At 49.5% G+C, this 21,162-nt stretch overlaps 2 protein-coding genes across 2 annotated transcripts in view; one reads left to right on the top strand and one right to left on the bottom strand.

Annotated features, from left to right (window-relative positions):
- Positions 1 to 5,484: 5,484 nt before the first annotated feature.
- HES3 (hes family bHLH transcription factor 3) lies at positions 5,485 to 9,763 on the top strand. The gene is made up of 4 exons (XM_083513884.1): positions 5,485 to 5,545; positions 6,526 to 6,621; positions 7,417 to 7,501; positions 8,690 to 9,763. The coding sequence occupies exons 1-4, from the start codon at positions 5,492 to 5,494 to the stop codon at positions 9,097 to 9,099; spliced, it is 645 nt and encodes a 214-aa protein (XP_083370010.1). The 5' UTR covers positions 5,485 to 5,491; the 3' UTR covers positions 9,100 to 9,763.
- Positions 9,764 to 14,167: 4,404 nt separating this feature from the next.
- GPR153 (G protein-coupled receptor 153) overlaps positions 14,168 to 21,162 on the bottom strand; it is a 34,978-nt gene continuing 27,983 nt past the window's right edge. Inside the window, exon 6 of the mRNA XM_083513023.1 lies at positions 14,168 to 20,412. Coding sequence (XP_083369149.1) covers positions 19,585 to 20,412 — 828 coding nt within the window. The 3' untranslated portion in view covers positions 14,168 to 19,584. The remainder of the gene's footprint in view (positions 20,413 to 21,162) is intronic.

Below are 21,162 nucleotides of genomic sequence, written 5' to 3'. Positions count from 1 at the left end.
TGATTCCCTGTAACGTGGCTTCTTGCAGTGAGGGAACCGCCAGAAGGCCCTCGGCGCTGGACCTCAGTGTCCGGGCTGAACGATGGGGGTGGAGACACTCCTTCAGATATACTGGACCGAGGCTGTTTAGGGCTTTAAAGGTCAGCACCAACACTTTGAATTGTGCTTGGAAACGTACTGGGAGCCAATGTAGGTCTTTCAAGACTGGTGTTATGTGGTCTTGGCAGCCACTCCCAGTAACCAGTCTAGCTGCCGCATTCTGGATTAGTTACAGTTTCCGGGTCACCTTCAAAGGTAGCCTCACATAGAATCATAGAGTTGGAAAGGACCCTGAGGATCATCTAATGAGGTTTCTAGCTAGCTACTTGTCTGTCCTCATCCCCCACCCTCTCTGTGCCTTGATCTGAGACGGATTCCCTGTGTCACTTGGTGTTTTAACTGCACTGTGCCAGTTTCTGTTGATGGAGGAATCTGCAAGCTTCTGAGTAACACAGAACACCTTGGCAGGCAGAGGTGTCAACACCTTACAGGGCTGTTCTGAGGATTACGGAGGTGGATATATTTGCATGTGTGTATTATTTCTTTGTTGCCAGCGGAAGCTGAGAGTGGTGTGGTTAAGACTGCTAGTCGAACAATCTTCTGTTCTGCCTGTCTACTCAGAATTAACTTTGAGGTGTTTTCAGGAAAGTGGATACAGCAGGGGTTGGGAACCTCTCCCCATGCCCCCAGGTGTTGCTGGACTCCGACTCCCATAAGCCCCAGCCAGCATGGTCAATAGCCAGGGATGATGGGAGTTGGAGTTGAGCAACATCTAGAGCAGTGTTTCTCAAACTTGGGTCTCCAGCTGTTTTTGGATTACAGTTCCCATCATCCCTGACCACTGGTCTTGCTAGCTAGGGATGATGGGAGTTGTAGTCCAAAAATAACAGGAGATCCAAGTTTGGGCCTCAGGTTCCCCATCCTTTGAGTATAAAAAGGCAACCCTAGCAAGTTTGTGGCCGAGATCATATTTGAATCCAGGACTGCCCAGATTCTAGATCCACCTTTCAGCTGCTGTGCTACTCTCACTGTCAAATGTAAATACTTTTGGAGCAGAAAGAATTAGCCAAATCTCTCCAAAGACTCCTTTGGGCTTTCCCAAAAGTCTGCACACTAAGGCATGTTTTTTCTCTGTTTCAGAACATCTGGAGAGGGCCATATTGGTCAGAACAGATGTCAGCTTTGAGAGTGAGGTTGGGTTATTTTTTGAGGGGAAAGGGGGAATCAGCTTTGGGATGGAGAGAATGCCAGGACTTCCTCACAGGGACAACCTCCTCGTCATAGGAGTGTGTGGTTTGGATTGACACCATAATTATTTTGGGGTGCAAAACATCCAGATCCCTGTTTGGAAGCTTTGGACCAAGTGCATCAGAAGAAGGAACAACCTCCCGGTCAGGCAGACCTATGATTTGGGGGCATCTCTCAATGTTGGTGGGTCCAGAGTTGTGCCACCTCCAGTTCAGGCTATCATGTACTTGAGTGCTCATTGTGGAACTGGGAGCCAGGAAGAAGGAACTGGGACACCAGCAGACCTCAGCTCACGCCATAATAAAACGAGTTAAGTCTTTCTAAAGACCACCAGACTTTTGTTTGTTTCAACACATCTCGGGGGCTGAATAAGGAACTGGGAGGCCCTTTAGCCTGGCTTGGAGGGTCCCACTTGCTGACATTGTTCAGCCAGATTGCAGGCAATGCAATAAAAGCTCTCTTATTCCTTGTGACCCCCCCCCCACTTCCAACTGTAGTGTGTGTGGTTAGCAGACAGTATCCTTAAGAAACTGGAAGGGAGGGAGGACAAATTACAGGCAGGGGGGAGACTTCCTTTGGCCACCTCTGGGCCATCCAATGGCCAGGAGGCCCCCACCTCCAGCCAAGCTGGCTTCCATTTACAATTTCAGAGCAGGCATGCCTGCCTTAGCTGGGGTGGGGGCAAACATGCGCGGGTTGGATAGTCATTGGCATTCTCCTCATCTGTTTTCCCCACCAAACCACCACCAGCAGCAGCCCGGCTCCCACCGCCAGGCCGCGCCTGGCAACATCTGGGGTTTTTGTCTGAGGCACCAAAGCGAATCGCCTATTATGGAGGCGGTGGCAGTGAATGGGTTCCTCAACAGGAGACTCAGGCTTCATGGGGCAGGCCTGGGGCGAGGAGAATTAGGGCCACGCCTCCCCCCTCCCCAGCCAAGCTCATTTCCCATGTGCACTTTGGAGGCAGGGAAACAACCCAGCCTCCCCCCCCAAAAAAAACGCAGTCACAAGGTCCAGGGGCAAGGAACCCCGAGTTCATCAAAGCCTGCCTAGGAAAGTGTATCTTCTTTCGATCTTCTTTCTTATTCTTCTTGGGATTAAGAACCTAGTGATTATACAGATAAGAGAAAACATCAAGCAATGTCCAAAATATAGCAGTACTGTAAAAAGGGGAGGGGGATTATTCCAAACGTACGCAGCTTCCCAGCTTTGCAAGAAACTGATTTCATGAATTGCATCGCTAGAAGAATGAGAGGTGCTCTGCAATTTTGTCCTCCTTCCCTGGCTGTTAGTCACCCATTCTAAACCTCTTGGCTCAGTTATGCTCTCTTGCAAAAGCAAAGAATCAAAATCCTCCCACTATTTAATGTACAGAAAACTTCAGTACAACTATTAATGCCTAAATAAACAAATGACATGCAAGGAAAGCGCTGCTGGATCAGACCCAAAAGTCACACTTCCTCACCATGTAAGACAAGGTGTCTCTGGAAAAACCCACAAGCAGGACATTAAGAGATCCGCCTTCCCCTCTAGTTCATCCCACACCCAAGTATTTGTTGCTTCGAAGGTAGACTGCCAGTCAACATGGAAAATCTATCTTTAGTTAGCATCCTCTCTACTAAGGCCTGAGTGAAAGCACTCTGCACATGCTCAGAGGCACACGTCATGTCTCCTGTGGCTCAGCCCTGGCACAAAGAAGCAGCTCTGATGCCAATCCCCGACCCCAGGGAAGAAAGTGTGGGGTGTGATGGGAAGAAAGAGGGCTGTGCTTTGAGTCTGGAAGCCCTCTGTTTCGTCTTGCTTCTGCCACAAAGCCCTGAGGTGGTCTTTGGCAAATGACCACATCTCAGGTAACCACTTGCGACTTGGGGTACTGTCACCCTTACTGGCCTACCTTGCAGGGGTGTCTTAAGCACCAGCAAAAGCAAGGAAGTGTAGAAAACGCTGCAGGAACATAGGAAGCTGCCATATATGAAGTCAGACTGCTGTGTTGCATCTGGCTCAGTAGCGTCTACACGGACTTGGAAGCAGCTCTCCAATATTTCAAACAGGGAGTCTTTCCCCAGCTCCACCTGTAGACCCTGTGGGGAATTGAACCTGCGGCCTTCTGCATGCAAGACAAGTGCCCTGCCACTGAGCTACGTCTTCCTTGCAGCTATAGAGGGAGTTGAGCAGAGTCCTATCCCCTGGGGGGTTCCCTGGGATGAGAAAGGAGGACAGGGGAAAGTGGAGCATTCCCGACCACTTAACAGCAAGCGGTGTGCCTGCCCCCCCTCCTTGCATCCTCGCTGCCATGCTTTAATGGGACAACATGTCCAGGCGGAGCTCAGCGAGAGCGGCTACGCTCTTTTACAGTCACAAAAAGGCAGAAAATTGCTACATTGTCCAGCTCTCCTCCTTCGTCCCCAGCATGAAATGTGCGGATGGATGGCCACTCAGGGAGACCCCCCTGAGAGGAAGGGCTTTGGATCCTGGCTCTTCAACTGCAAGGGAGCCTAAACATTTCTTTTATCGAGGCACTGCGCGTGGCTCTCCATTTCAACCTTACAACAACCCAGAAAGGTACGTTAGAGACCCAGAGGCTGTGGCCGAGCCAAGGTCATCCAGTGAGCTTCGGGGCCGAGAGAGGAATCGAACACTGGTCTCTCCCTCACCTGGAGTACTGTGTCCAGTTCTGGGCACCACAATTCAAGAAGGACACTGACAAACTGGAACGTGTCCAGAGGAGGGCAACCAAAATGGTCAAAGGCCTGGAAACAATGCCTTATGAGGAACGGCTAAGGGAGCTGGGCATGTTTAGCCTGGAGAAGAGGAGGTTAAGGGGTGATATGATAGCCATGTTCGAATATATAAAAGGATGTAACATAGAGGAGGGAGAAAGGTTGTTTTCTGCTGCTCCAGAGAAGCGGACACGGAGCAATGGATCCAAACTACAAGAAAGAAGATTCCACCTAAACATTAGGAAGAACTTCCTGACAGTAAGAGCTGTTCGACAGTGGAATTTGCTGCCAAGGAGTGTGGTGGAGTCTCCTACTTTGGAGGTCTTTAAGCAGAGGCTTGACAACCATATGTCAGGAGTGCTCTGATGGTGTTTCCTGCTTGGCAGGGGGTTGGACTCGATGGCCCTTGTGGTCTCTTCCAACTCTATGATTCTATGATTCTCCCACGTCCTTGTCTGAGACTCCTCGAATCACAGCACCAGGAGGAGGAAGGGCTGGGATGAGAATGGGAAGGGAGCATACAACCCTCATGCCAACATTTGGCGACTTACAACGCAATCCTATATTTCAGGTCATGAGTTAAACGGGCTGCGCTTAGGGCTGAAGTCTGATTCAGCTGTTGACTGGCTGCTTTGCCTAGGATTTGTCCCCCAACCTCCAGTGTACAGTGGTACCTCAGGTTACATACGCTTCAGGTTACAGACTCCGCTAACCCAGAAATAGTGCTTCAGGTTAAGAACTTTGCTTCAGGATGAGAACAGAAATCGCGCAGCAGCGGCACGGCGGCAGCGGGAGGCCCCATTAGCTAAAGTGGTGCTTCAGGCTAAGAACAGTTTCAGGTTAAGTACGGACCTCCGGAACGAATTAAGTACTTAACCCGAGGTACCACTGCATTTGGATTAAGCAAGCGCCAGGATCCAAGTGCCATAATCAACTCACAATTATTTGGCCTGGGCGTTTTTACAGGAGACAAAACAGTCCCCACTTGAGCCCTTAAAGCAGTCGTCCCTGGGGTTAAGCAAGTGCTTAACTGATCAACAAAGAGGTTCTGGGGTCCCTTTTGGCTTCCCTCCTGATCCTAGCTTGTTTGTAGGCTGTGTAGAAATGGGAAAGCGCTTTGTACATGCTCGAGGGACATTACAATGAGGAACGATTCACCAGGGGCGTGGGGTGGGTGTTGCTGCCTTCCACCACCAAGCCCCTCTTCCTCTCCCCAAAGGCCTGGATGTTTCTAAGTAGGCAAAGCGCATGATAACAAATCTGTCCTTAAAGCGGGACCTGAAAGCCGTTTGATGCAGGCAGATCCAAATGCCTGAATCCCGCCCTCCATCTCTCTGCAAGCCGCTACCCTCTCCTCCACCCTCCACCACTTCCCTCCCCTTTGCGGGGGAGGTTCCCCAGCCTGAATGGACCCATTGAAATGGAAAAACGACTCCGGAGATAAAATGCCACCTCCTTGGTGCAGGGAGGGCAGAGGATGCAGGATGGGTACGGACCACAGACTGCAAGAGAGGAGGGCGCTCAATTCCTTCCGCAAGGTTGGTGGGTCTGATGCTACAGATGGGAGCAAAAGGACAGGGGGCAGCCTACCTGCCCTCCCTCCCCAGGGTGGAAGGAGAAAAGGGTCCCTTTGCCATATGTTTTTGCCCAGGGGTTAATGTGTTCCCAAGATCAGCATGGCACCTGTTTCCAATGCCAGGAATAGTTGGAGATTCCCCTGAGCTTATACAGGGAGAAACTGCAAAAAGCCAGTAGTCAATATCTAAACAAAAAAAGATTCTTCTGACCCGAAAGCTCTTCCCCACCCACCCACAATCTCCAGGTGTCTGGCAACTCTCTGTAGGCAGTAGGGGCACCAGCAAAAAATATGGGGGGGCACAGAAGGGGGAAAGTTTATTTCTATGTGGGCAAGTTGTGTTGTGCCCCACATATTAACATCTCTGAAAGATAATTAACAGTCTCTGTTAATGGCAGAAGTCCAGCCACAGGAGGCAGACAAGTGGTGAGAGTGAGATTCTTTGTGGGGGGTGCTTGCCCCTCTACCCCCCCCGACACCACCTATGTCTTTATTCTGTGGTGGAAAGAATGCACTCTGTGTGCACTCAGGAGTCTCTTCATCTCTTCTTGCTTCAGAAGTTGTATACCTTTTTTTTTAAAAAATGCATTTGAGACAAAAAAATTGTAGTAAGCAACGAATGAATATGTAATAATATGGTATTATGTGATATAATGTGGTTTAAGTTCCAGAGTTAAGCCTGGCTGATACCTGAAAGGCAGTGCGGTGTAATGGTCAGAGTGTTGGACTTCTAAGTGTTCTAATTTCCTCCCCTTCCATGAAGCTTGGGAATCAGTCCCTACCTCTCAGCCTAACCTACCTCACAGGGTTGTTGTTGTCGTTGGGATTAAATTGGGGGGGGGGAGAACTGTGCATGCCACCTTGAGCTCCTTGGAGGGGGGGAAGTGGGACTGAAATGTAATAAAATAAATAAATAGATTCCCCCCGTGTGCATTTTCTCAGGTCTCCAAACCCCTCATGGAGAAGAGGAGACGAGCTCGCATCAACCTCTCCCTAGAGCAACTCAAAGCTCTGCTGGAAAAGAACTACTCCCACCAGGTGAGGCTCCCACTTCCCTTGCATTTCCAGGAGAGAGGGAGTCAGGGAGCCAGTTTATCTCCATGGAAGCGGGTTACATTTTACTTTGAAAATGACAGAGGCAGGAGCACAAAGGGCCCCCTTCTCCTCTTCACCCTCTCCGTCTTTTTAGCTTTTTCATCACACCAGTGTTGGAAGAACGGAGCAGCTCAGTGGTGGAGCACTTGCTTGGCATGCAGAAGGTCCCAGTTTTAATCCCCAATGGTAGGACTGGGGATGTCTCCTGCCTGAAACCCTGGAGAGCCACTGCTAGTCAGTGAGGACAATAACACACTAGATGCATCAATAGTCTGGCTTAGTATAGGGCGGACTCTGATGTTCGTAAGTGCAAGATGGGGTGGGGGTTGGGTACGGCAGAAGGGAGGCACTTGGTACATCAGGGGACAGGTGGTGAGACTCCAGTACCCTTGCTTTAGAACCAGCAACGTTGAAATAGGGGTCCATCTCATCCCCCTGAAGTGTAGAGTTCCAGACCAAAACCTGGATTCAAAGCCCCACTCAGCCATGGAAAATCTACTTGGGTGACCTTGGGGGCTAGCCACTGGCTCTCAGTTTAACCCACCTCGCAAGGCTGCTGTGGGGATTAAATGAGTGGACATGGGATAGAAATGCAATAAATAAGTTACTTCCATCCTTCGACCCAGCTGAGAGAGAAGCCAACAGGGTTATGGGGGGAAGTCATTCACTAAGGGCAGGGCAGGAAGAAATGACCCCAGTAACCCCTTGGCTTTCTTTGGTTTGGTGGGGAAATTGCAGATCCGGAAACGCAAGCTGGAGAAGGCAGACATCCTGGAGCTGAGCGTAAAGTACATGAAGAGCCTACAGCCCTTGGCCCACCAAGGTAAGCCACCCAAATGGAACCATGGAACCCAATTAAGGAAGCATTGGTAGATTAACATTTTAGCTGATTGACATAGGGGAAAGCAACACCTCAAGAAAGATGGATTGCTTCAGCTATAATGCTACACACACTTGGGTCTAAGCCCCCTTGAGCTCAATGGAGCCTACTCCTAAGTAGACATGCACAGGGTTGCACTGTCCCTTGGGTTTCTAGAATGATGTAGCAAAGAAGCCATAGTTTCAGAAGAGGCATTCTCTTTCTGCCCACACAGAGGCAGAGATGCCGCTTGCTGTTCACAGTTAGTAGCCATATTTTTTAAAATAAATTTAAAAAAGTTGTTGTTTTTTGTTTTTAAAAGTCTGCTGACTGATCATTCAAGGACACATTTTCATTAAAACAAAACAAAACGTACTGCAGTTGATTAACCGACTAATTGACCAAACACTACAAGTGCTAGCAAATTGTAACTGATCATCAGACCATCACAGTTCTGAGCAAAAATAAAAAAGGAAGATCAGCTGGAGTCCTAGCAGAGTGTTTTTACACAATCGACTCTTGCAGGACACAAATTAATAGCGACCAGGTGGATCCCCAGGTGTTATTGGGGTACAACTCCCATCATTCTTGGCTGTTAGCCTGAGGCTACTGGGAGCTGAAGTCCAGAGACGTCTCAAGGGCCCCAGGTGAACCTTCACTGCCTCTGACAAGAGCAGCTTCTGATAATTAACCTCTAGTGGTTCCCAAAGTGGGCAAGAACACTCTCTATGGGACAGTGGGATTAACTGGGGGGGCAGGGGCAAGGGAGTGAGGTGGCAGCACTGGAAATGTAAAACACTACCAGACTTTGGAAAGCTGGATCTAGCTAATTAATTTTGTTGAATTAACGAAACCAATTAGTTTTAATTTGATTTTGAATCAATGCACAATTAATTGCTCCTGTTCTGAATTTTATTCTTCCTCAGTGGGTCGTGCAAACAGATATTCTGAATAATGCTTTTTATAGAGTAGGGGACAATGCGGGTGAGTTTATGGAACCAAGAGGGCGGTAGCCTGAAAAAGTTTGCGAGCCACTGGCTTAAGCCTTAAAGAGTGGTCATCTCCCCTATCTTGACTCCTGGAGCGCGAGTGGGACTGGGAGCGTAAGCGGCTCAGTCTCCATCCGACTTCCCGACTTCTTTCCTCCTCCAGGGGTGCCGCTGACCAAGAGCGCCGATTACCAGGCCGGTTTTCGGAGTTGCCTGCAAGGCGTGCGCCAGTTCCTGCTGCGCTCCGAAGCGGCCAGCGAAGCTTCCTGCTCCTCTTCCTTCCAGCTCCTGCACCAGCTCGCCCGAGTTCTGCCCATGGCCGCTGCCGGAGGCGTCTTCAGCACCACGGACAGCGACCCGCAGGCGGCGCCCCCCAAAGCCCGGCTGGCCGCGCTGGGCAGCCCCGGGGGGCCGCCGCCGCCGCCGCCTCTCAGGAAAGCGAGGCCGCTGAAGAGCCGAGGGTGCGAGGCCTCCTTCCCCGCGGTGGGAGGCCGCAACCAGGCGGGGAGCAATCGGGGCCAGAGCGGGCAGGCGCTTCCTGAGCGGAGCCAAGAGCTGTGGCGGCCTTGGTAAGAAACCGGTGCGCCCTGGCGGTGCGCTCTTGCCGTGCGCTCTGGTGCTGCGTCTCCATTTCGGCCTCCGCCTGCGCGCTAGGTTGGGACTTGCCATGCTATGTACATTTACATGAGAGTAAACCCCACTGATCTCCATGGCGCTTGCTCCCGAGGAAACACGCATGGGCTCCGTGTGTGGCACTCGTCCTAGAACGCTGTAGGCACCACGGTTTGCTTGAGGGGCTGGGAGGGGGCCTTTGAAGACTGGCGGAGAGACTATTTCTCGAGTTCCATGAACGCTGTGGACCCACAAGGGATACTTTGCTCTTCCTTAAAATGCGTAAGCTGGGTGGTTCCGATCCAGACCTCAAAGGCCCAGAGTCCGGGTTCCAACTGAACCAAGCGTTTAGTTTCAATGACGACCTGGTCCTGTCTGAACTGAGCCCCCATTCTGTGTTGGGCACCAGATTCTGACGCTTTAAAAATCCTTCCTAGCCCCGTGCCCCTATTTTGTATTAAAATTGGGCGGGGAGGCAACGCAAGGATAACAAAACCTGTCAGAAAAAAACGTTTTCACCAGGGACAGACAGGCAGTAGAAGGGAGGAGGCTTCACCTGTTGGATTCCTGCCCATTGCAAAGCTGTTAAAGGCACATAGCCCCCTACATTGGGAGTAGGAGTTAATATGACAACCCCCTCCCTTTTCAATTTGGGGGGGGGGAGCAGGAAAATTGGGAGGGATGAACAGGGCAGTATGAAATTGCCAGTTGTGGAGGGGAGTTGGTGGTGGTGGTGAAAACAGAACAACTAGGGGTGGATTAAATTACCCTTGGGGTCCCTTCCAACTCTACTGTGGTATTATTATTCCATTATTCTTATGCCCTAAGCAGTCACAGGATTCAGCAAGGGACACGTTTACATGAAAGCAGCATTGCTGCCAGATAAGGGCCCGTTGGAGCTAGTTGTTTTTTTTTAAAGGTGGCAACCTTTGCACAGGATCAGGCCCACCTCCTTTTCTGTAGTTCTGTGCATTTCCCCTCAGAGGAAGGAAAATGTAGCTTTTACGACTTTGACTTATATATCAATAACTCCTGTTTCTTTTTTAAACTGTTTCTTAATAAAACTAGTGTACAGTTACTCTAAAATAATGTAATAACTTTAATAATAAAAAATTAAAAAAAATGCCTTACCCCAAACTTGGTGTGGGTCTCCTCTTTTCCACAATTCAGAAGGCTAGAATCGGCTCCTGGTGCATCCCTCAACCTCCAGTCTAGGTCACTACTTGGACCCTGCCACCTGTGAGATGTAGTGACAGCCCCCAACTTGGGTGGTTTTCAATGGAAGACCAGGCTATCATTAGCTCCCATGTCAGAGGCAGCATCCCAGATACGAGTTGCTGTGGAGCCCAAGTGGGGAGAAAGCACCTGTTGCGCTCAAGTCTTGCTTATGGACCTCCTTGGCCACTGTGAAAACAGGATGCTGGATTAGATGGGCATGATCCATCAAGGCTCTGCGAACCCAGCCCCCAGAGAGAAGGGCACTTGTTGCAACTCTGCATGAGTCACCATTCTAGGGTTTTCTTCTTTGCACTTTCTAAAGCTAATGTGTGATTTCTAGCTACTTCTCAGCCTGTGGCCAGCGCCTATAAAATGCAAAGGAGCTCACAGTTTCCCCTGTGAATAGACACCATAGAGTTTAAGGCCTTTTGCAAACTATGCATACTTGGGATCAGTTGCAGTACCCAGAGTGCAATCCTATCATTTTCTCCCCCATCCCTCCTTCACCTTACATTGATGTGGAAGAGAGCAATCCCCAGCCTGCACAATTGTCCCCAATCCTTATTCTAGGGGAAGGAAGAAACCCACCTACAATTGCTGCGGAACGTGTTGAAATGGCCTCATTGAAACGGCCAGGAGTTGAAGTTAATTCCTTGTCTGTCACAGCAGCCTGAATCATGGGAGAATCAAGCTTATTCCTGAGTGCCAAAAATAAAGGAAGAGGAGAAACCTTCCCTTAACCATTTGAGGCTCCCTGTGGGGCTTTTTTTATATGAGGTGCTAATTACGGTTAAGATTGAGGGGGATTTACAAAGGGCACTTGGAGATGGTTGCTGATTAACTGGGTCATTCAGTCAGCACCTGAAGCCATTAAGGTTCATTTGACTCAGAGGGGCTGTTGCATTTCCCACCCTGCTTTCAGAGGCTTCTCTTTGGAGAATCTGGCTGGCTGCTGTGAACAGATGCTGTTGAGCTAATTGGGCCCTTGGCTTGAACTAGTAGGACTCATACGAGGTCCTTAAGAGCTCATATAGCAGGGGAGGGACTGTATCTTCATGCATACAAAAGAACCTCAAGGGTGTTAGGCTCAGCCAGGAAGTGGGTTGCTTTACCTTTTGGAAGATTCGTGGGCTTCTGTTAAGGTAAAGGGACCCCTGACCATTAGGTCCAGTCGTGGCCGACTCTGGGGTTGCAGCACTCATCTCGCTTTATTGGCCGAGGGAGCCGGCGTACAGCTTCCGGGTCATGTGGCCAGCATGACTAAGCCGCTTCTGGCAAACCAGAGCAGCGCACAGAAATGCCGCTTACCTTCCCACCGGAGCGGTACCTATTTATTTACTTGCACTTTGACATGCTTTCAAACTGCTAGGTTGGCAGGAGCAGGGACCGAACAACTGGAGCTTACCCCGTCGCGGGGATTCGAACCGCCAACCTTCTGATCGGCAAGTCCTAGGCTCTGTGGTTTAACCCACAGCACCACCCATGTCCCTGGGCTTCTGTTAGGCGGGTATTAACACCCCAACTTTCTATGGCTGCTTCAAACCCAAGGAATTTGGGTGGGTGCCTGTGATGCCCTTGCCAACCACTAGGTGGGAGTGATTCCATGCAAAATTCCAGCTGTTTGCCAAACGAGAAGCGCATTAAAAATCAAGGAGCCATTTCCTTCGTTTCCCCAGTCTTAATGCTACTACTAAGCCATGCTTAGCAGCAGCTGCTGAAACCTCCCCACTCTTCTCTCCTTCCGTTCTGCTACTGGGAACCAGATTTCACAACCCTGTGGAAAAGACAGAGGACCAGAGATTGGGAAATGTGTTTATTTTACACCAGATGGCGTTGGACTCCAAGCTCCAAGAAGCCCCAGCGTAGCCTTGGTGAGGGATGTTGTGAGTTGCAGTCCAGCAACATCTGGAGAGCCACAGGCTCCCCACCTTTGATGAAGATGTTTAAACAGCATGGGGGAGCCTTGAGGGACATTCATAGGTTAATGGGTCAATGTATTGGACAGCAGTCCACTGGGCCCCTGCAGGAAAGACCAGAACTAGCACCAAGCTTCAGGTAGGTTGGTCTGACGCAGTCGAAATATATAAAAAAATAAAAAAATTGTCCAGTAGCACCTTAGAGACCTTAGCAGCAAGCTGTGCTCCGCATCCCAATCCTGGTCACATTTGGATAAGGTGAGCCTGAAAAATCTTGTCAAGAAAAGGAAAGGAAATTACAGGAGGGCAGAGTGCTCGCGTGCTTAAATCCTGCCTGCTGCTTTCCCTCAGGCATCTGGTCTGCCACTGTGAGAACAGGGTGCTGGAATAGATGGGCAATTGGCTTGATCCTGCAAGCTTCTTTTTTGCTCATAAAGCTTTGGTCTTACTGCCAGAATGACTCAATGAAATTCAGGTCCAAGAAAAAAAAAACATCCAATTCTAAAAAAGAGAGAGGGGCTACTTTGCATTGGTAAATTCAGACAAGCAGGCATTTTTACACACCGTATTCGCCAGAATATCCAACTGGAGGGAAAATCTGATAAGGTGGGACCTTTTAGCGCTGGATACCATCACAGGATAGCAAATGGGCCGGTTTAATTTTTGATAATAATTTTACTTCCAGGGTGCATCATTTGGGTGTTCTGCCCCCTGCAACTAACATTTGGGTTGCCTGAATGTAAACTCCAGGCCCAAGGCCTGCAAGCAGGCTGGTTCCCTGGACACAAACCAAAGACTGTCCTTGTGGCAGTTTCACAAATGGTTTCTTAGGTTTTGGAACTCATTGCCACCAGAGATGGTGACTGCCACTAGCTTTGATGGCTGTTCAAGAGGATAGGACCACTAGATGGAAGAAGAGATTGGCATGCTGGCATACCCTCCAACATTACTCTCATGAAAATAGGGATGTCAATAATAATAATAGTAGTAATAATTTGATTATTTATACCCTGCCCATCTGACTGGTTTGCTCCAGCCATCCTGGGCAGCTTTCAACAAATATAAAAACATAATTAAACATTAAACATTAAACATAACTTTCCCATACAGGGTTGCCTTCAGATAGTTACTTATCTCCTTGGCTTGGGGGTCTTGCCTAACTCCATACCCTCCAACATTTCTCTGAAGAAAATAGGGACATCCTAAGGAAAAGTGGGACATTCTGGGATCAAATCAGAAACCAAGATGGCTTCTGTAAACCTGTGACTGTCCCTGGAAAATAGGGACACTTGGAGGGTCTGCGCTGGTTTTGGCTTCTGTTGTCTAGTCCCCCTTCAGTAATTTGAAGAGATGTAGCTTACTCCCCAATCCTGGTCTCTTTTCCAAGCTAAAAATCCTCAGGATATTAGATTAGACCAATATTCACTAACCTACTGTCTTACCGAGGTTTTGGACCACAAATCCCATCAGCTCCTGCCAGAATGGGGAGGGGCCGTAGCTCAATGTTAGAGCACCTGCCTTGCATTCAGAAGGTTCCAAGTTCAATCCCCAACAGCTCCAGGCAGGGTTGGGAGAGTCTCCCTGCCTGAAATCCTGAAGAGCCACTGCCAATCAGTGTAGATGATACTAAGCAAAGATGGACCAATGGTCTGACTCGGTAAAATGCACTTCCTATGTATTTCTGTGAGTTCCTTTTTTGGACTACAACTCCCATGAGCCCCAGCCATTTTGGACTACAACTTCATGATCGCTGAAGTTGATGGGAGTTGTAGTCCAAAACATCTGGAAGGCACCAGGTTGGATTAGATAGGCTTGCCCTTTGGTGGGTTTGTTTTTCCCCCAGTAACTAAAAAGAAGGCCAATGAGGTTTAGAGACAAAGAAAATAACAGACGGGTTTTTGTTTTTGTTTTTAATTTGGTCTTTAAGAGAAAGGAACCCTCAAAGTGGTTGGAAAAAAAGAGCAAACTACAAACAGTTTGGAAAAACCGATGAATAAAACTTTTTTTTTTAAATCTGGTTTCGAGACAAATCCAGACACAAATCAGAAAGTTTGTCTTTGCACAGAGTGGAACGTCACCAAGAGAAAGGGACAGAACACAAAACAGAAATGGAGTCCTTTTTGGAGCTGGCCGAGAGAAGCCTCAGCGCTGGAATAAACACTCCCCACCCCAACCCCGTGGTCTTCTAGCAGTAGAAAGGTATTGCCTGGCTGGGCCTATGAATTTCAGCCTCCGGCATAGTATTCTTTATTAAGGGTGCCAAGGTGGTGAGTTTTTTCTTTAAAAAAGTATTATTTCCCAAAAGGTCAGTAAAAACATGGGATCTGGTTTCTGAGATACGTTGACCCTCCCAACGGGTTTGGAAAAGTATTGCCTTGTGACACTACAAAGAGTTAAAAAGATACAGTACAACAAAAGGGTTAAGCATCTCATCTTGCTCACCCCACCTCTTACCTGACTGCTTTCTACAAAAAAGAAATCCAATATAGGCTCATCAACGGGACTATCGATGTTCGTCAGATATTAATTACCAGCATCGTTATTGTCAAACCCTTAAAAGGCACAACATCCATAATATATTTGTGGGGAGGTGGAATATCAAGTGGTTGGAATAATAATAATAATAATAATAATAATAATAATAATAATGATGATGATGATGAAAAAACAGTGCCCCAGAAGTCTGTTGGTCACGCCACAGCGACCAAGAAGTCTGTTGGTCACACCACAGAGAGCCATGGCTGTTTTCCTGGCACAACATCTTTTTCCCTGGGGGGGGGGAGGGAGGGAGGGAGGCAGTTTTGTTCCAAAGGTGCAACCTCTACAGTTAGCCTTCAAATAATTACTGCTCCCTATGACTTTGGACATTCAATGGCGGACGCAGCGAAAGAGCCCCTTTCTGGAAACCACAGCCCAAACTGACTGATCTCCTCTCAGCAACTGGCATCCTTCTCCCCCTTGCAAACCCACAATGCGGGGCGGGGGGACGGGACCCCATCCTGTGGCCTGTGCGAGAAGAAACTACACTTGAGATGAAGTGAGGGACCATCACAATTCCTCTGAGATACCCTTTTCGACACAGGCGCTGCTGCTGCTGCACCGGTTCAGACGCGAGTTAGCATCTGTAAGCATGAGCACTAGAAGCATGCTTTTTCGGCGCTGCTGTTGTTTTTCAATAAAAGGAAGAAAAGCCATGGGGAAGGAGGTGCACTGAGCACTTCTGAGCCCTGGAACCTGCCTTTCGAGGTGTTTTGCCCTGATCCCTCCCCCTTTGTGGATTTCATAGCGATGGGGTGAGGGGAATAAATCTGCCACAATGATTAAAACAGTACAAGTTTCAAAGTGCAACCAATCCCACCCAGCCCCACCCCAAGATGTTTTTGAACCCTCCACATCCCCCACACCACAAATACAGGCATGCATAACAACCCCTTCCTTGACCTGTGAGGAAAATGCTCATCCTCCCAAAGGCCCCATATCTATTCTTAAAGTGCTGGGGAATAAATTATGAATGATGCCAACCTACATTTTGGAAAGCTGTCTCCAGATTTGGCACCCAAGACTTGAACCAATGCGTCAACTCTCCACTGCGGATTGTTTTCTTTTTCAAGTTGTGGACCATATGATGGCAAACAGGCAAGCCATTGTTTGTTCCTGTATCTCTCAAACATTTGTATATGTACAGTGGTACCTCTGGTGACGTACTTAATTCATTCCGGAGTTCCGTTCTTAACCGGAAACTGTTCTTGACCTGAAGCACCACTTTAGCTAATGGGGCCTCCTGCTGCCGCTGCACGATTTCTGTTCTCATCCTGAAGCAATGTTCTTAACCTGAGGTACTATTTCTGGGTTAGCGGAATCTGTAACCTGAAGCGTCTGTAACCTGAAGCCTATGTACCACTGTAATAGCAATTGCATTGCTATCCCCACCCCCAATACCAATGCAGTACCGTAATTCTTTTCAGGGATTGTGACCGAAAGGATGCAAATTTGCATTTTGTGTCTTATGTTTAACTTCAATTTTGTCACATTGTCTTTCTTTATTTCTCCACTCCTTGTATGTTATTGAAGTGTATGCCCTTTCTTAAATAATCCAAAATCCAAAAGGGAAAAATAAGGAATACCCAACAGGTTTCAGTGAGATGTTCCTCCACAGCACAGGATTATAGCTCTGTTATCAAGGCAGCACCTGCCTCGGATGTGGGGGGGACGCTCAAATAAATTATCAATTTCCAGCACCCTAAAGTGGTACAGCCTGCTCTCCACCTCTGGACTCTATCATCTCATTCTGCTCTGCTTGCAGAAGGTCCCAGGTCCAATCCTGACAGCATCTCCAAGTGGGGTGCAGAGAATGTCCCCTATGCCTGAAACCCTGGAAGAACCATTGTTGCCACTCAGGGTGGACAATATACTGAGTGAGATGAACCAGTTTGGTCTCAGCGCAAAGCAGTGTCCTAGGTGTAGATCTGCCCAGCGAAGGGATGAAAACAGCCATTTACAACGTGGGTTGATTTCAAAAGCTGTGTGCAAATAGGTTTTGAAGAGGAAGGAAAAGGGGCACCTCATATTTCTGCCTGCTCTTCAGCAGCTAAAAGGCACAGATCCCCCATTTCTGCTGCTCCAGGGAGTAGGGCCCGCACCATGGGATAATAATAATAATAATAATAATAATAATAATAATAATAATTTATACCCCGTCAATCTGGCTGGGTTTCCCTAGCCACTCTGGGCGGCTCCCAAACAGATTATTATTAACAATAATAATAATAAATCGATAAAACTTCAAACATTGAAAGCTTCCCTAAACAGGGCTGCCTTCAGATGTCTTCTAAAAGTCAGATAGTTGTTTATTTCCTTGATGGGAGGGCGTTCCACAGGGCGGGCGCCACCACCGAGAAGGCCCTCTGCCTGGTTCCCTGTAGCTTCACTTTTCACAGTGAGGGAACCAGCAGAAGGCCCTTGGAGTAGGACCTCAGTGTCTGGGCTGAACGATGGGTTGGAGATGAGAAAGGAGATTCTGATGAAGAACATTCTGATGGCAAGATCTGTTTGACAGCAGAATGGACAACCTCAGAAGGTGGTGGACTCTCCTTCCTTGGAGGTTTCTAAGCAGAGCTTGGATGGCCACCTGTCATGGATTCTCTAGCTGCGGTTCCTGCACCGCACTAGATTGGACTTGAAACGTTGGCAAATCCAGCCATTAGCTGAATGTAAACAAGCACTGAATCTGGTTCTATCTTAGCTCGGGGAAGCTTCTCTTGTGACTCCATTGAGAGAACCTTCTGCCCCAGAGGGAGGAGACCGTTTGACTGAAGACAGTGCACCTGAAAGCAAAAATGTTGAGGACTCTACAAATACTAACTCCCTCCCTCCCCTCCCTTCTCCACTTGCCCTCATTCCTTTCCCGGGCATCTATTTCCCTAAAGCAAACCTTTTCGTCTCCCCTGCTACCAAGACAACATCACACACACAGTCGTGCACGCAAGACGGAACTCAAGCAGGAAACTTTGTGCTGACCCTAATGGTCATAACATTCACTTGCCCCATGCTTAACTGGAAAAGTGACATTGGCCAGGGGTTCAAAGCAGCCTGAAAGAAAGGCCCAGTCTCCCCACCCTGCCACCATATACTGTGCTTTCAAATAAATAACTGGGAGTGAACTCTTTATTTTTGCTGCTGGGGCCACTTCCCACCAGCTCATTTTCAAAGAGCAGCATGGGGCTGTTTACAAAGGGGCTTTCAAACAGCCCTGTGCTGTGCTTTGAAGTCCCAACAACCAACTGGGCCTTCAAAGCACAGTGGCATAGTGATGTCAGGTGATTGGCAGGTGGGCAGCCACTCCCACCAGTCAAATTTGGCCCACCTGGGATGGGGAGATAAGGATCCAGCCCAAGGGCTAGAAAAGATTCCTTCCCCGCCAGTACCAAAGACATGCCACCCACCCTACATACAGAAAAACCAGAAAGGTGACGATCCCCTCCCATCATTTTCCAACCAAGCAGGCTGAAAACAGTAGCCCCAGGTGCAACACTACAATTTGAATGATGCATGCAGGTGGTGCTCCAGGCCACACAGCAGGGGCGCTGCAGCGATGCCATGATTTTGTCTTTAAAAAAAATATCACTAGATGTTCCTGGGGCTCAGGAGAGAACAGGAGGATGGGTTGCAGCTTTGGCCCTTAACACTGTGCCTGTCATGCTTTTTTGCCCCTGGAGAAACGCCCATTGCAGGGGGTTAGATTAGATGACCCTAGAATCATAAAGCACAGTTTCTACCTGCAATCTGCTGCTTCCGATCAGACCAGAGGCAGCAAATCAACCCATGGTGTGGGTGGCAGGGCTTTGGCACTGGAAAGGTGGTGGCGGCGGGGTGAAATCTCCATCCTGTGGGCCAAATGTGTGTGTCAGAAGCTGCTGCCTTGAGTCCCAGGAACAGAGGGGAGAAAGCCCCAAATGCCAACATAGACTAAACCCTTATTCCAGCCTAATATTGTTGGACTCCAAGTCCCAGCAGCCAGTTTAACCAACAGTTTCTTCTCTCTCCTTGCCCATCAGCTGCCAGGCTAGATTCCACAGGGGCCTCATCCTGCAACACCCTACGGTTCAGGGGATGGAGCATATCAGCACGGAGCTTTGCACCTGCCTCAAACCCTTTGCTTGTGCAGTGATATCATGGACAAATGGAACACAAACACACAGCTCTTGTCCTGCAAACCAGGACTGATGGAGGAAAGGGGAGCACAGACTGCTTTGCCACCTTGCCAAAAGCCTCCTCCGAGAAATTCGGTGACCCCCCCACCCCACCCCCACCCTTTTGCAAGCCCGTAGCTTTCGTCAACAGCCTCATCCAGGGGGCGTGTCGCGGGGTCATTTGATACAGAAAACTCATGCACAACTTTACATTGTCTTAGAAAGTACCAGGTGCGGGACACGGGATTATTAAAAAAATGGAAAATTCCTGATCGGGCCCAGCTAGCGGCTGCAGCTGGAAGTAAGGAAGGAAGAAGGAAAGGGGAAAGTGCACCCCACCGCCCTTCTGCTGGCGAGGTCTGGTTCAGCCAAGAGGGACATGGGTCTCCAAGTTGCTCCGCTGCAGCTCCCGAGTCCTCAAATCATCCTGGCTGCCCTCCTCCTTCTCCTCCTGCTTTTTTGCAAAACACGCAAGAGAGGCTGGAGTTTTGGTTTCTTTGGTGCTGTGCCCAGTCCTCTTTAAATAAACAACAAAAGCCTAGACCACGAAGAGGAGAAGACTTTTCCCGAGAGAAAGAGAAAACTGAACGGGACCCTCCAGTGGCTTCTGGTGCTTTATGCTTCTAGGAGCTTGAACCCATGGAATCTGAGTGGTACGTGGCATACCCGGAGGAGGCTGAGGGTGTGCTCAGGAAGCTGCTGGTGCTGCCCTTGCTTCCGCCCTTCCGGAGCTCCTCCTGGCCCCCCCAGGAGGGGCTGAGGCCTGTCCGGAAGCCCTCTGGCTCGGAGCAGCAGCTGCTGGCTGGGCGTTCTTCAGGAGCTTCGTACAGCTGGATGCGGATCTGCTCCAGGCACGGGGAGCCGGCGCTGCCTTTAGGGAAGAAGTTCTTGGTATCCTCCTGGGCCAGGAAAGGGCCTGGGACCATCAGGGAGCACCCCCGGCCTTGGGCCGAGAGGCGCCGCAAGCCCTGAGGTTCCCGCTCAAAATTGGTCAAGGGGAAGTTGGCGAGGTTGGCCGAGCAATGGCGGAACGTGTCCGGGATGAGGGAGACGGATGCAGAGCGCAGAGGGCCCTTCCTGGGGCTGGGCAGGGGGCTGGTGTCGATGAAGTTCACCCCTTCCTCCTTGCTGAAGCACTTGTAGCCTCCAGGCCCCCCGCCACTGCCGCCGCCGCCGCCCTTGTAGTAGTCTTCCGGAGGGAAGGGCCTGAGGGACAAGGTGCTCTCGGCGGACTTCCGGCGCCTGCGGTGTGGGTGCTGCCCTTCCTCTTGATAGGACAGGAGGCTGCTACTGCTCCTCCGGCGCTCGTAGCCATGCCCCCGCGGGAGGAGGAGCTGGGCCAGGCTGGCGGCCATGTCCCCGCTGGCCCCCCAGTGCTGGAGGTAGGCCGAGATCTGGCTGGTCGTCCAAATGTCCGTTTCGTCGTGGGAGAAGCGCCGGGTGGGGGGGACCTGCGGGAGGAGGAATGGAGAAGCTTCAGAGTGATTGCTGCCTCTGCACTGGGTTCAAGGGCTCTCAAAGGCCACATTCACACTGTATCATTGAAGCACTGTGATACCACTTAGAACAGTCATGGTTTCTCCCAAGGAATTCTGGGAAGGGGACGGAGAGTTGTTTGTAGGCCACTATTCTCCTCACAGAGCTACAACTCCTTGTGAAGAAGGATTGGTTGTTTCACAACTCTGGGAATTGTAGTTCTGTGAGAGGAATGGAAGGGGCCTCCTAACAGCTCTCAGCACCTTTTGCAAACTACCCTTCCCAGAATTCTTCTGGGGAAGCCATGACTGTTTAAAGTGGTATCATAGAGCTTTATATGGAAGGCGTGAATGTGGTCCTGGAGCACCCACAGGTTAGCCACCCCTGTTCCACAATTTCTCTGGCAGGTGCCTTAGAAAGGGTTCTTGGAGCTGTGCAAGACAACACATTTGAACCATTATTCCGCTTTAAACTGTCATGTCCTCCCCCCAGAGAATTCTGGGAACTGTACATCTCTCAGTCGGTAGAGCATGAGACTTGTGGGTTTGAGCCCCACATTGGGCAAAATATTCATGCATTGCTGGGGTTTGACTAGACGACCCTCGTGGTCCCTTCTCTGAAGTAGGTGAATGGAACTTAACTCCAGGACCGAGCAGTCTCAATCCATGATAAGTAAGCTGCAACGTAACACCTCTAATGTTTCTGAGCTTCTTTTCACACCATCC

The sequence above is a fragment of the Podarcis liolepis genome, assembly GCF_965112155.1.
Source record: "Podarcis liolepis genome assembly, chromosome: 7".
Lineage (NCBI taxonomy): Eukaryota > Metazoa > Chordata > Lepidosauria > Squamata > Lacertidae > Podarcis > Podarcis liolepis.
The sequence above is the reverse complement of the archived record's forward strand: the minus strand, read 5'-3'. Positions and strand labels throughout refer to the sequence as shown.

Bases quoted from the DNA above. Each gene is read 5' to 3' on its own strand.
- HES3 (XM_083513884.1), top strand. From the start codon at position 5,492: ATGGGTACGGACCACAGACTGCAAGAGAGGAGGGCGCTCAATTCCTTC. The intron at 5,546-6,525 runs GTTGGTGGGTCT...GCATTTTCTCAG, and splicing joins CGCTCAATTCCTTCCGCAAG to GTCTCCAAACCCCTCATGGA. The intron at 7,502-8,689 runs GTAAGCCACCCA...TTCCTCCTCCAG, and splicing joins ACAGCCCTTGGCCCACCAAG to GGGTGCCGCTGACCAAGAGC.